Here is a 15,884-nt window from a genome sequence, read left to right as displayed (position 1 = left end):
TCGGCCTACGGTCCAATATACAAACAAATCTTGGCATCCGACCCAATATATAAATAAATCTCGGCCTCGATCCAATATATAAACAAATCTCAGCCTCCGGCCCAATATATAAAAAAATCTCAACCTTTGGCCCAATATATAAATAAATCTCCACTTGGTCTCAAAACAAAATCAATCACAGGCACAAACAATACAAGGTAAACATAATAAGAAAATAGTTACAACAAATACCACAATTAACAGTTGGATAGAATTCATCAAATACGCAACCAAAATACTTAAGGACACCCAAAAAAAAGTAAATAAATGCAGTATGATGCATGTCTGTCCTACTATGGGTAAGAACCCTAACTTTCTTGTGAATTTTTTAGATTTTGAGTTTAGGGGTTAATTATAGTGATATATGTGGTTTAGATTAAATATTGTTGGTATAAAGTCAAATTGGAGGTTGAACTTGTAGAATTGGAACCTTGGGAGCTAACTCTTGTGATTGGAGGCTTGGTTTGAACAAGAATTTGGTGTATAGAGCATATTAGAAATAGGTCAAGGTATGGTTTTGGTTTTCTCTATGTAATATGTAATATTTCTGGACACTTAGGCTAGTGGACTATAAGATAGGATTGAAATTTGATTGTTGATAATTGTAATGTATGACGATTTTGATGATTGTGATGATGTTGGTAAATGATGATAATGAATTATGATATTTGTTGATGTTGAGGTATGATAAGTGATGTTTATGAGTAGTGAGATTGTGTTAAAGTTGTTGGTATTAGAATCTTGATGTAGAAATTATGGAATTGTTAAGTTTGTGGTGTATGACTTGATTAAAGTAGATGTTGAATTGATTGGATTATGATGGAAAGGTAGATTATAGTATTTGGTAGTGTTTTGTGGTAAAATTGAATAGGCTTTGATTTAGTTTGATTGTGAATTTTGGAAGTTTGAGAACCTAGCTCATTTTTTGTAAAACCAGTTTTTGGTAAACTTTTACGGATCATAACTTGAGCTTTTGTTTCCGAAATTGGTTGAAATTTGTTTTAAATTAAAGTTTATTTAAATATCTTTAAATTGATATAAAGTTTGATAAAAATGGATTTTTGTAAAGGAAGTTATGAACGTTTAAAGTTTGGTGTTTAAAACTGATTTCTGTAACTTTACAGAATTTTGCAAATCCGGGATGGCATGCGTACGCGAGCACCCCTATACGCGGGTGTGCGTCTCTGCCAGGCCCTCATGCGTACATGGCCTATGCAATGCATACGCGTGATGGGCCAACAGTAAGGAATGCATACGCGTCCTCCTGCACCATACGCGGGTGATGGTTTCTGCCCAGCACCCCACGTATGCGACTCATGGTATGCGTACGCATGATAGTCCAAAACTGAAGTGTGCATACGCACACTTGGGCATGCGTACGCACATGTCCTGTTTTGCTGAAAAATCATTTTTCCCTCGTTTTCAAGATTTTCTAGCTTTCTAAACATTCTTTAAATACTGTTTAGGAATACTATCTAGTACTTAGGCTTTAATACTGCTAAGGATGAGTTAGTGACTTAATTTAGAGAATTTTTATATGAATCTAGAAGATGGAGACTTAGACTTCTGGAGTACTGAATATGGATTAGTTGAGTGAGATGGTAGAGTACTGTAATGACTATTGATATGATGAATTGTGGAGTTATGGATTTGATGATGTTTGAGATGAGTCTAGGACTTGGAGTGGAATGATGACCTTACTGAAAATGATTTCTGAAACCCACTGAGATATTGTTTTATACTGAGAATGTTGGAATGCTATGCGCCTGGCAAGGACAAATGGTTAATCCCACTTGTCGAGGTCACGATGGCAGCGTAAGGACGGTTGGTTTATCCCGCTTACTTTGAGATGTGAAGTCTGTGGCAGAGTATCCCGCTCGTATTATTTCGGATGACAAGAGTGTGCTTGGCACTATATCCGTGGGGGTTCCCGTAGCTATATACGTGATCGAAAGGCAACATCTCCATGGAGATGTGTCAGGTTGGCAGTTGGACCGACAATGTGATATCACAACCAAATAGGATAGACATTCATCATGTGCATATTCTATACGTTTGCTTGCTTTGCCGACCTGCATTGTTTGCTTAATTGTATAACATGCTTAATTGTTTCTTGAATTACTTGCTATACATGATTATACTTGTGTTTTACTTGCATTGTGATGATGAGATAATTAGTTAATGGTTTAGAATTTCTCTTATAGAAATAAGAACTTCGTTGTAAGCATAGCTCCAAACCAACAAATAATTCTCACATAAAAAATTTGAGTTGTCACAAGTACAAACCCCAATAAGAATTAACCGAAGTATTTAAACCTCGGGTCGTCTCACAAGGAATTGCAATGAAGTATTTAATTATTGGCTATGAAGATGCAAGGGGGGTTTGATTTGGAAATTGAAAAGAAAATGTAAATGACAAGAAATTAAATGACAAGAACTAATAAAGAAATGGCAAACAACTCTTGGCTAAGCATAGGAATTGAGATCACCATCCTTGTTGACAAATCATACATTGATAATTATGAGGGGCCAACCTATTAAGTCTACCTCCAAAAGCTTTAAGTACGTAATATCTATTCCTAAGCTTGAAGTACGTCAAATAGGCTTGATCACATCAACCCATAAGTCCCAACCTATCTACTAATTAAATTAGTAGTGGATTAGTGTCAATAGGTATCAAATTGATCACCAAGGGTTCTCAAATCACCAATTCAATAAGACCCAATGACTCAAGGTCACTTAATTCCCTTAGCTTAGGCCAAGAGTAAAGGAAACTACTCAAAAACTAGTGAAAATATTTTATCAAACACCTAGGATGCAAGGAAAGTAAACATCACAAAATGCAAGAATTAACAAAACCCATAACTATCATAAGCAAGAAATCAATAATAGCAAGCAAGATCAACATAAAAGAAATATAGAAACATGAAATTGCATTAAAAGGAAATTAGATCCAACAATGGTTCATCAACATTAAAGAGAGCAAAATAAGAAAATGACAAGTAAAACTAGAAGAACAAAGATGTGATAACAAGAAATTAAAAGAAAAGACTAAATCAAAACAAGAATTGAAAATTAGATTTAAGAAAATTAAACCTAAACTACCCTAAATTCTAGAGAGAAGGGAGAGCTTCTCTCTCTAGAATTCCATGATGAAAACTCTATTATGACTACTTGGTTCATTACCCCTTAAATCTTTGGGTTCAATAGCATCAGAAATGAGTTGAATTGGGCCCAAAATACTTCAGAAATCACAGGCCACGATTTGCCTTTAGTGAGTCACGCTAATCCACCCATGCATATGCGTGATACATGCGTACACATCCCTAAAAACCAGGCAACTATGGCAAATTTTATATCATTTTAAAGCCCCGGATGTTAGCTTTCCAACGCAACTAAAACCGTCTCATTTGGACCTTCGTAGCTCAAGTTATGATCGATTGAGTAGGAAGATGTCAAGCTTGACAGCTTTGCGATTCCTTCATTTCTTCATGAGTTCTCCCACTTTGCATGCTTTTCCTTCATTCTTTCAATCCAATCTTTGCCTTATAAACCTAAAATCACTTAACAAACATATCAAGGTATCGAATGAAATTAAAGTGAATTAAAATTGGCAAATTTAAGGCCTAAAAAGTATGTTTTCATACTTAAGTACAAATTTAAGGAGAATTACAAAACCATGCTATTTCATTGAATAAATGTGAGAAAAGTTGATAAAATCTCCTAAATTAAGTACAAGATAAACCACAAAATTGGAGTTTATCACATTGCTATTACTTGTGTTTTCTACTGGGATTGAGGAGGTTCAGAAGGTGGTGGCAATGTGATCGCATGACGGTTAGGCTGGTGAAGGCTATGGGACAGCAGTGTATCTGATAGTTTAAAAATCTCCTAAGTTAGTTGGCCAGTTTAAGGATTTAATTACTTGTTTTATAAGCTTGAATATTTATGACTTATATGAAGCTCTAGCATTGCCTCTGGCGTCCCGAAGTCTTATATCTTACATTATTGGGCACTATTACCATACTGAGAACCTCCGGTTCTCATACCATATTTTGTTATTATTTTTCAAATGCAGGTCATAACCCACCTCGGTGAGTGTGAGATGGTGACAGAGCGAAGGATCTTGATTATCACATTTTGGAATCTTTTGATTACTTTTATTTTTAATACTCTCACTTTTGTATTTATTTGCCCCAGAGGCCAACTTTGAGAGAGATATATTGTATATGCTGATTTAACTTTCAAAACTCTGTACGTCTGTATATAACTAGCCGGCCTAAACTCCGTGGGCTGAGGCTAGTATCTTATGATTATTATACTCGTATATCTACGTATATTTTATTATTTTGTATCTATACCTTGTACCTTCTTGCTTTTAGCTTCGTATGAACGTTTGCGCTTTTGAAACTCTGTTTTTGAGCTTATTCCTTCATCGGGCTTCTATAATTACTATTTCCTTCTATATATATTATTGTATAAGCATTAGAATTGTCATAACCTTTGATTAACCTTTACTTTATGGTATGAGGTAAGGCTTAGGGTAATTAGGGTGTTACAATAGCCACAGCGCCGCATGCAATTAAAGGTACTCAACCCTACAACATCAAATACCTCAAATTCTTTAGCAAGCTATAATCGAACACTAACTGCGAGGGTACGGAATAAAATACACTTACTGTAATAGCAGAACGAAGCAGCATCAACTCCGAAGCCGACCCAACAGTGGATCCCAGAAACGACAGCGCCGTTTTTCAGTGATAGAGGCTCGGCAACGCAACCCACAGCGACGGCGATAACTGGGCAGTGACGGAGCTCCCACAAAGCTCCCTTTTCTCTCTCCCATTTGCGAACAAGCTCGATGGTGGTAGAAGATGGCAGCGATGGAGATGGCTCAGATGAGGACAATGATGGCAGTGGTTTCATGCAGCACGGAGGCGTGCTCTTCTACCCCTCTTGCGAACGTCGTTGGCTCAAATCCCCTTTCTGTAAGACCCAAAACCTTTGAAAAGTCTTTTTATGAGTAAGTCTCAAATCATATAGTTATTTATAGCCTTAATTTCAGAAATTATTTTATTAGAGATAATTAAGGCAATTTTTAATTTATTGGATTTGAGACGAGTTATGATTATTATCCAATTTTATAATTATTGGGTTATTTTCTATATTTAAATTATAAAGTTGATAGTTATGAAATAATAAGGATTTTATATGATATGGACTAAATAATCAATATTTTAATATATTGATATTGCTATTTTGGAAAAATGAAGAAATTAAGTATATTATTTCTAATCATATGATTTGGGCATTTTGTTGAAAATAATTTGTAAAAGTGATGAGTAAATAGTATTTTTCTATATACAAATAGTTTTGGATTTAAATTGGATTTCAATTACTATATTATCCCTATTTTAAGTGAAATTACTGAAATGCCCTTAACCCTAATTTTTGAAAAATGAAACCCTTCCCTAACCCAACTCCATCAGCCGCTGGGTTCCTCTTCCCTTTCACCAAATCAATGCACGGCTTCTCTTGAATCCAACAGTAACACCCTTCTCCCCTTTCTCAAATCGAATCACCGCCACGCTCCCCATTTCCTAGCTCATCGCCGTTCCTCCCCCTCATGCACCCCCAGCCGCACCTCTCATCACATGGCACACATTGCTTTCCCCAACACCCACGAAGAAGGAAGAAACAGACCAGTAAGAGAGAGGGCCGCGCCGCCAGTGGCACTTGGTTCGTGGATCCGTCACCTCTGCTCGTCGGTGCCGTTCAGGGGAGAAGGGAGGACGCGCGCGCGCAAGGGAGGAAGGAGCCGCCTAGCTCGCTGCCGCCACGCTGTTCGGGTCCGTCGAACCCTCCCTACTGCCGCCGTTCATGTCGTGACTAGAGGGGAGTGAAAGACCAAGAGGGAGGCATCGTGCAAAGAGGGAGCTCGCGGTGAAGAGAGAGAGGCGCTACCTTGTGCGCCACCGTCACACCTGCATACCGCCGCTGCTACCGCGAGCTCGCTGTCGCCGGAGCTGGATAGTCGTCCTTGCCAGCTGCGAAGAGAAGCGAGGTGAAACCCCCTCCGTGTCTGCTGCGAGAGGTCTTGGTGCCGCCGGAGCTTCCATTGCCGTCAGAAGCTGTCGCCGTCCAGCCAGCTGTTGCTGTGGTCGTCGCCTGTCGTGAATGGTTGCCGGAGAAGTGGTTGTGGCTGCCGGAATCACACCGGAGCTTCTAGCTTTTTCCGCCACTTGAGACCCTGCTGCTGTCGCCGGAAAATTTTGCCAGTAAGCGTTTTAAGTTTGATTTCAGTTCTTTTGGAATTTCGAGAAGGTTTTGATGCTGCGTGGTTTTTTATAGTTGATCCACCAGAGCTTCTGGCCGCCGCCAGAGCTGTGCCAGGGCCAGTCCGAAACCGTAGCTGCTTCGTGTTGTTATTCCGGTAAGAAATTATGTTTCGAAAGCCTTACGTTAGTGTCCCGTACGTGTATTAAAGCCTTTATGGTATTAATGTTCCTAGAGTTAGTAACTGAGGTTGCTTGTTGTAATTTAGAGCTGTTTATGCTGCTGCAAAAATGTGTGGGGCTGTGCTTTGAAGCTGTCTTTGATTTTGAGTTGAGGTGAAAAGAACTTATGAGGCGCTTGGATTATGAAATTGCGTTTTGAGGTAGGGGCGCTTTCCAAAAACTATGTTTTATGTATTGGAATTATTACATATGGATACTGATGTGAGATATTGTGTATTTGGTGATTGTATCTGCCTTATGTATTATTTGATTGACTCGAATGACTATGGATGTTGTTTTGGCTAAATCGTTGTGTGGCTTGTGAAACGTAATGTTTGAAGTCGATTCTTTAAAGATTTGAAATGAGTTTAATCCGTTGAGGATTGGTTTGAATTGAGTCAATTATTTTGATGATGTGAAAAATAGAATCCACTCTTGAGTTTAGCCTAGCTGGCTTTAAATAATCTGGTTTTTGATAAATGATTGTTACTGAACCGTTTCTTTAAAGCTTTAGAAATGAGTTTATTCGGCTGATAATGATTTGATGTTGAAACGGTTTTCTTGAAATATGGAATTGAGATGACTATTGGATTTTGGCTTGCCTTGGACTGATTTTGGAATTTGGGCTGTTGAAAAGGATTGTGAAACGGTTTAGTAGGGACCCGAACCGGGTGGCAAAGTCCAAGTTTTAGGGGAGGTGCTGCCGAAATTTCTATAAAATCTGAGTCTTTATGGAATGTTGTCTGGAAAAATGATGAGTTAAAGACTTCTACTATTTTACTTGAATTATCAAGGAAAGAAGAATTCATGCTTTTGAAATGAATTATTAAAGAGGAAATTGTGACTTAGTCTTGCTTCTTAAAAAAGGCATTGTATCTCTTTCAGAAGAAAGTTATTTAGATGAAACTTGTGTTTTAAAGCTATTCGAATGTGAAAAGGGTTTATGTCTTTGAATTTGACTTGGGGGTTTCAATTAAAGAAGTTTCAATGACTTTGAAAGAACCTGAATGTCTATTGACAAGTTTCATTTTGAAATGTTTTGAGAAAGGTTTTAAGTACTCTTTGAATTCTGAATTTCTGCAAGACTAAAATAATTTTGAACAGTTGAAACGTTTTAGAATTCATCATGGAGGTTAAAGTTGGTTTTGCCTAAGTAAAGGAAATAGCTTTGAAAGAAGTAAATGATTACGTGACTCAGTTTGGCTTAGACCCTATTTTATTACTCAAATCGGAAAGCCAAGGTCTTGATGATTTTTAATGATTTTGGCGAAATAAGTTATGCTATCCTCCCCTAAGGACTTGGGACCCTGCCAAGGAACGTTTGTTATAAAATCCCATTGTTGGATGGGTGATTTTGAATATCTCAAAGAGATCTTTAACTTTCCATGGTTTTGGAAGTTTTGGAAAGAGGAAGGCGAGAGTGGCTTATTTTAAAAAGAGAATTTTCCTTGAGTAAAAAATTGGCTTATGAGCCTGAGATAATTTGAGAAATGAGATCTTTAAAGCTAAGGCTGAAAAGAGTTGAAACTTGATTTCAAAGTGAAATGAATTGAGAAAGTGATTTATGGCTTAAATGCCGATTTCATGAATTTGATGATTTTGAATGTGGAAGTGCTATTTTATCGTGAGCCGGAATGGCTGTGTATGATTTATGAATATTGGCTGGTTCTGGATTGAACCGTGACCCGGAATGGCTGTGTATGATTTATCAATATTGGCTGGTTCTGGATTGAACCGTGAGCCGGATGGCTAAGATGGATATTGATCCATGGCTGAGAATGAATGCATATATGCTGAGATATTGATAATTGTGATTTTGCACTTCCACTATCTGAGATACGAGTTTCCCTGGGTAGTAGCAGTGGCTAGCCACCACGTGCTCCAGGTTGAGACTTGATACTCTGTTGACCCTATGTCGTAAGTGTGGCCGGGCACTGTGAAAGCCCCGGATGAGCTCGTCCCCGTAAATATTCACCAGTGAGGGTGATGGATATGGATCATGATTATGATCAAGTTTATGATGAGTATAACTCGAGTTGGGGATGCGCGACAGAGGCACAGTCCAATGGTTAGCTACCAGGACTTGTCGGGTTGGCTCTATAACCGACAGATGATATCATCAGCCACTAGGGACAGGCATGCATCATATGCATTTATGTGACTTTGTTTGGGTGTGCATATTATACTTGGTTTGCCTATGTGATTAATTGCTAATTGTTCTACTTACAATAACTGTTTGTTTGTGCTTGCATCTTTCTATTTGTGTTTGCTACTGGGACTCTGTTGGACTGTGGTGATTGGTTGCTGGTTGGATTGTTTGGGCCTAGGGCCGTGGTTGGAATGAGGTGAACCGATGGTTGGTTTCGATTTTTGTGTTTCTAGTTTGGAAAAGTATGAAATGCTAATTTGGTTCAACATGGTTAAACCTTTTTGAAAGGCTTTTTGAGTTTTTGAGAATTGAACGGTTCCTCTTTTAGAAAAGATTTCCGACTTTACTTTTATTGTAAACCGTTGTTTTTGAAAAGAGGCATAAGACGGTTATAAATCACTGGTGCGGTTATTCTCACGTATCCTATTACAGTAATTCCCAAAAACCCTCTACTGAGATCCCTTTCGAGGATGATGTTCTCACCCCCCTACATTTTTCCCCTTTCAGGATATGGGCGCTGAAGTTACGCAGAGCTTATTTAATTGTTGTTGTGATGCTCTATATTGTTTTAGTTATGGTTTATTGTATCCTCGCCTTTCTCTTGACATAATCTGTAAGAGGGATAGGGATTGTATTGGATTATGTTTGTAATATTATTTATATATATATTTGTACATATATATGGATGTACTCTTTATGAGTTTTATAAGTTGTATGGTATTTATGGATGTATGTCATCGGATGAAAGTATTTTTGGGAACGGTATTGCGGTTTAAAGTTTCAAACAGGCTCATATTTTAGTATTAAATATTATAAAAGTCGTCGTAATGTCCGAGCTATCAGAGTCGCGCAGCCGGAAGCGTGAGCTTTGGTAGTTAGGGTGTTACATTATGGTATCAGAGCATTTCTTCCTGCAGACCGCAAGTTTTGGTTCCTTTATGAACAATGTATTCGGAAGTACCTTTAATCGTGCTCTTGAGTTCTGTGAGCTTTGTCTTGGGTCTGAAATATTCTCTTCTGTAAACCTCATACTTCTTCGACCCAATTTGAATTTGGTTCAAATTAATGTGCTGATTCTTCTTATTGGACCTATTGAATTTCTTTTATCTAAGGGTTATCTTTGAAGTTGTCAATTGATTTATTTCTGGCAAACTTCATTGCTTGAGCGTCTTTGTTTATCTGGAAATTGGATACACTCTCTCAAATCTATGAGTATTATTGTTGACATTTATCTCTCATTCCTAAATCTTGTATCCTTATGAGTAGACTCGAGAATTGTTTTGATATCACGTGCGACTTGTAGACGTAGTAACGCGATGCGTTAGTTCTTTAAGACGTGATATGTGTATATAGAAGGTGAAGCGGTAAGTGTGTAACGTTATGATAAGTTGTGGGTGTTTTGTCCCTTGCAAACGAGTTTGCGGGTGTTAGGCTCATGATCGGCTATGAAGTTGTAAAGTGCTTGATGGAGTTGGAGAGTTGAAACTTTGAGGTTGAGATGAGATTAGTGTGCGGATGTTGAGCACGTCGTTGTAACCTCATCCTGTTTTATAACCTTCAATGCCTTGCTTTTCTACCACATGCTTGAACCATGACATCTTTTGCATTTGAGCCTATCTTGTAATGTGTGCTTTGCAACCATATTCTTACCTTCACATCTTTATGCATACGACCATCCAAGTATTTGAAAATCGTATATAAGTCTATATGTTGAGATATTTTTGCTTATTCCTGAAATGTATTCAAGGGTGAACTGTTATGAAACTTCTATCGTTTTATATCAATTTTCGAGGGCGAAAATTTTTATAAGGTGGGTAGAATGTAAGACCCAAAACCTTTGAAAAGTCTTTTTATGAGTAAGTCTCAAATCATATAGTTATTTATAGCCTTAATTTCAGAAATTATTTTATTAGAGATAATTAAGGCAATTTTTAATTTATTGAATTTGAGACGAGTTATGATTATTATCCAATTTTATAATTATTGGGTTATTTTCTATATTTAAATTATAAAGTTGATAGTTATGAAATAATAAGGATTTTATATGATATGGACTAAATAATCAATATTTTAATATATTGATATTGCTATTTTGGAAAAATGAAGAAATTAAGTATATTATTTCTAATCATTTGATTTGGGCATTTTGTTGAAAATAATTTGTAAAAGTGATGAGTAAATAGTATTTTTCTATATACAAATAGTGTTGGATTTAAATTGGATTTCAATTACTATATTATCCCTATTTTAAGTGAAATTACTGAAATGCCCTTAACCCTAATTTTTGAAAAATGAAACCCTTCCCTAACCCAACTCCATCAGCTGCTGGGTTCCTCTTCCCTTTCACCAAATCAATGCACGACTTCTCTTGAATCCAACAGTAACACCCTTCTCCCCTTTCTCAAATCGAATCACCGCCACGCTCTCCATTTCCTAGCTCATCGCCGTTCCTCCCCCTCATGCACCCCCAGCCGCACCTCTCATCACATGGCACACATTGCCTTCCCCAACACCCACGAAGAAGGAAGAAACAGACCAGTGAGAGAGAGGGCCGCGCCGCCAGTGGCACTTGGTTCGTGGATCCATCACCTCTGCTCGTCGGTGCCGTTCAGGGGAGAAGGGAGGACGCACGCGCGCAAGGGAGGAAGGAGCCTCCTAGCTCGCTGCCACCACGCTGCTCGGGTCCGTCGAACCCTCCCTGCTGCCGCCGTTCATGTCGTGACCAGAGGGGAGTGAGAGACCAAGAGGGAGGCGTCGTGCAAAGAGGGAGCTCGCGGTGAAGAGAGAGGGGCGCTACCTTGTGCGCCACTGTCACACCTGCATACCGCCACTGCTACCGCGAGCTCGCTATCGCCGGAGCTGGATAGTCGTCCTTGCCAGCTGCGAAGAGAAGCGAGGTGAAACCCCCTCCGTGTCTGCTGCTTCGGTCTGCTGCGAGAGGTCTTGGCGCCGCCGAAGCTTCCATTGCCGTCAGAAGCTGCCGCCGTCCAGCCAGCTGTTGCAGTGGTCGTCGCCTGTCGTGAATGGTTGCCGGAGAAGTGGTTGTGGCTGCCGGAATCACACCGGAGCTTCTGGCCGTTTCCGCCGCTTGAGACCCTGCTGCTGTCACCGGAAAATTTTGCCGGTAAGCGTTTTAAGTTTGATTTCAGTTCTTTTGGAATTTCGAGAAGGTTTTGATGCTGCGTGGTTTTTTATAGTTGATCCACCAGAGCTTCTGGCCGCCGCCGGAGCTGTGCCGGGGCCGGTCCGAAACTGTAGCTGCTTCGTGTTGTTATTCCGGTAAGAAATTATGTTTCGAAAGCTTTACGTTAGTGTCCCGTACGTGTATTAAAGCCTTTATGGTATTAATGTTCCTAGAGTTAGTAACTGAGGTTGCTTGTTGTAATTTAGAGCTGTTTATGCTGCTGCAAAAATGTGTGGGGCTGTGCTTTGAAGCTGCCTTTGATTTTAAGTTGAGGTGAAAAGAACTTATGAGGCGCTTGGGTTATGGAATTGCGTTTTGAGGTAGGGGCGCTTTCCAAAAACTATGTTTTATGTATTGGAATTATTACATATGGATACTGATGTGAGATATTGTGTATTTGGTGATTGTATCTGCCTTATGTATTATTTGATTGACTCGAATGACTATGGATGTTGTTTTGGCTAAATCGTTGTGTGGCTTGTGAAACGTAATGTTTGAAGTCGATTCTTTAAAGATTTGAAATGAGTTTAATCCGTTGAGGATTGGTTTGAATTGAGTCAATTATTTTGATGATATGAAAAATAGAATCCACTCTTGAGTTTAGCCTAGCTGGCTTTAAATAATCTGGTTTAATTTTTGATAAATGATTGTTACTGAACCGTTTCTTTAAAGCTTTAGAAATGAGTTTATTCGGCTAATAATGATTTGATGTTGAAACGGTTTTCTTGAAATATGAAATTGAGATGACTATTGGATTTTGGCTTGCCTTGGACTGATTTTGGAATTTGGGCTGTTGAAAAGGATTGTGAAACGGTTTAGTAGGGACCCGAACCGGGTGGCAAAGTCCAAGTTTTGGGGGAGGTGCTGCCGAAATTTCTATAAAATCCGAGTTTTTATGGAATGTTGTCTGGAAAAATGATGAGTTAAAGACTTCTACTATTTTACTTGAATTATCAAGGAAAGAAGGATTCATGCTTTTGAAATGAATTATTAAAGAGGAAATTGTGACTTAGTCTTGCTTCTTAAGAAAGGCATTGTGTCTCTTTCAATTTTGAACAGTTGAAACGTTTTAGAATTCATCATGGGGGTTAAATTTGGTTTTGCCTAAGTAAAGGAAACGGCTTTGAAAGAAGTAAATGATTACGTGACTCGGTTTGGCTTAGACCCTATTTTATTACTCAAATCGGAAAGCCAAGGTTTTGATGATTTTAAATGAATTTGGCGAAATAAGTTATGCTATCCTCCCCTAAGGACTTGGGACCCTGCCAAGGAACGTTTGTTATAAAATCCCATTGTTGGATGGGTGATTTTGAATATCTCAAAGAGATCTTTAACTTTCCATGGTTTTGGAAGTTTTGGAAAGAGGAAGCCGAGAGTGGCTTATTTTAAAAAGGGAATTTTCCTTGAGTAAAAAATTGGCTTATGAGCCTGAGATAATTTGAGAAATGAGATCTTTAAAGCCAAGGCTGAAAAGAGTTGAAACTTGATTTCAAAGTGAAATGAATTGAGAAAGTGATTTATGGCTTAAATGCCGATTTCATGAATTTGATGATTTTGAATGTGGAAGTGCTGTTTTATCGTGAGCCGAAATGGCTATGTATGATTTATGAATATTGGCTGGTTCTGGATTGAACCGTGACCCGGAATGGCTGTGTATGATTTATCAATATTGGCTGGTTCTGGATTGAACCGTGAGCCGGATGGCTAAGATGGATGTTGATCCATGGCTGAGAATGAATGCATATATGCTGAGATATTGATAATTGTGATTTTGCACTTCCACTATCTGAGATACGAGTTTCCCTGGATAGTAGCAGTGGCTAGCCACCACGTGCTCCAGGTTGAGACTTGATACTCTGTTGACCCTATGTCGTAAGTGTGGCCGGGCATTGTGAAAGCCCCGGATGAGCTCGCCCTCGTAAATATTCACCAGTGAGGGTGATGGATATGGATCATGATTATGATCAAGTTTATGATGAGTATAACTCGAGTTGGGGATGCGCGACATAGGGACAGTCCAATGGTTAGCTACCAGGACTTATCGGGTTGGCTCTATATCCGACAGATGATATCATCAGCCACTAGGGACAGGCATGCATCATATGCATTTATGTGACATTGTTTGGGTGTGCATATTATACTTGGTTTGCCTATGTGATTAATTGCTAATTGTTCTACTTGCAATAACTGTTTGTTTGTGCTTGCATCTTTCTATTTGTGTTTGCTACTGGGACTCTGTTGGACTGTGGTGATTGGTTGCTGGTTGGATTGTTTGGGCCTAGGGCCGTGGTTGGAATGAGGTGAACCGATGGTTGGTTTCGATTTTTGTGTTTCTGGTTTGGAAAAGTATGAAATGCTAATTTGGTTCAACATGGTTAAACATTTTTGAAAGGCTTTTTGAGTTTTTGAGAATTGAACGGTTCCTCTTTTAGAAAAGATTTCCGACTTTACTTTTATTGTAAACCGTTGTTTTTGAAAAGAGGCATAAGACGGTTATAAATCACTGGTGCGGTTATTCTCACGTATCCTATTACAGTAATTCCCAAAAACCCTCTACTGAGAACCCTTTCGAGGATGATGTTCTCACCCCCCCTACATTTTTCTCCTTTCAGGATATGGGCACTGAAGTTACGCAGAGCTTATTTAATTGTTGTTGTGATGCTCTATATTGTTTTAGTTATGGTTTATTGTACCCTCGCCTTTATCTTGACATAATCTGTAAGAGTGATAGGGATTGTATTGGATTATGTTTGTAATATTATTTATATATATATTTGTACATATATATGGATGTACTCTTTATGAGTTTTGTAAGTTGTATGGTATTTATGGATGTATGTCATCAGATGAAAGTATTTTTGGGAACGGTATTGCGGTTTAAGGTTTCAAACAGGCTCATATTTTAGTATTAAATATTATAAAAGTCGTCGTAATGTTCGAGCTATCAGAGTCGCGCAGCCGGAAGCGTGAGCTTTGGTAGTTAGGGTGTTACACTTTCTCCCTCGCGTTCTGACTCCCAGCTGCGACACGTGGTGACGGCAACATTCCTGGCTCGCGTCTTCTTCGTCAGTCTCTCTCTCACATGTGACATGGACGGCGGCGACGGTGGCACCAGGCCCTGCCAGTGCTACTTCTTCTTCCTTCTTCTTTTTTTCGGATCTGCGTGTGTGTGTGTGTGACGTTGAAGGGAAAAATTGTGGGTGGCGGTTGCTGAGGGTAGATGGTGTTAAGGTTAATGTTTTTGTTTGTAAATTAGGGTTAGGATTTGATTTGGAAACTTTTGGGTTAATGTAGGTATTTTCAATAAAATTGGAGGTAGAGTAGTAATTGAAAATAAAATATAATACAATTTATTTATTTTTAAAAAAATACTATTTATTCGTCAACTTGCAGATTATTTTCAATTGAGTATTCTAATTTAAAATTAGAGATAAATAAATTAATTTATTTTCAATTCATAAAATCAAACTAAAATTTCAATTATTCAAATTTAAATAGTCAAAACCTGATTATTTTTAAATTTTTAAAGTTTTAAATTGTAAATAGAAAAATACTCAATAATTATAAAATTAGATAAAAATCTTAATTTATTTTAAATTCAATTTATCAAAACTTAGTTTAATTACTTTTAATAAAAAAATTTTTAAAAATCAAGTTTTGACCCATTAAAATATATCAAAACTAATTCTTAATCTAACTCCAAAAAGTTTAAGTCTTATAGATTAAGTCTACATATGGTTTACATCTTGACAACACTATATATCATTTTTTTGTAATTTGATAAAATTTGTAATATTTATTATAAAAATATTATATATTATTATTTTTGTAATAAAAATTAAATATTAAAATATAATTTATTTAAAAAACTTACAATTATGTAATATTATTATGGACAAAACATTAGTTTACAATAAAATTAGTACCATATATACTCATTGTTTGCTTATATTGGCACCCTATATATATGATTCAATTCTTCAAAATGTGGGTATTCAGAAATTATTCTTTTTTA

The 15,884-nt window shown here is 37.8% G+C and overlaps 1 protein-coding gene and 1 long non-coding RNA gene across 2 annotated transcripts; both read left to right on the top strand.

The window, feature by feature from the left end:
- LOC110262802 lies at nucleotides 2,118-9,299 on the top strand. Its single transcript, XR_002347804.1, has 3 exons — nucleotides 2,118-2,130; nucleotides 6,584-6,697; nucleotides 9,193-9,299. It is a non-coding gene; the product is annotated as an uncharacterized LOC110262802 (long non-coding RNA).
- LOC110271980 lies at nucleotides 11,173-12,287 on the top strand. Its single transcript, XM_021123726.1, has 4 exons — nucleotides 11,173-11,257; nucleotides 11,412-11,809; nucleotides 11,883-11,964; nucleotides 12,076-12,287. Exons 1-4 carry the CDS (start codon nucleotides 11,173-11,175, stop codon nucleotides 12,144-12,146), a joined length of 636 nt encoding a protein of 211 aa, XP_020979385.1. The 3' UTR covers nucleotides 12,147-12,287.

The sequence above is a fragment of the Arachis ipaensis genome, chromosome B05 (assembly GCF_000816755.2).
Source record: "Arachis ipaensis cultivar K30076 chromosome B05, Araip1.1, whole genome shotgun sequence".
NCBI classification, from domain to species: Eukaryota; Viridiplantae; Streptophyta; class Magnoliopsida; order Fabales; family Fabaceae; genus Arachis; species Arachis ipaensis.
Note: the sequence above shows the minus strand (reverse complement) of the source record. Positions and strands in the feature narration are given on the sequence as shown.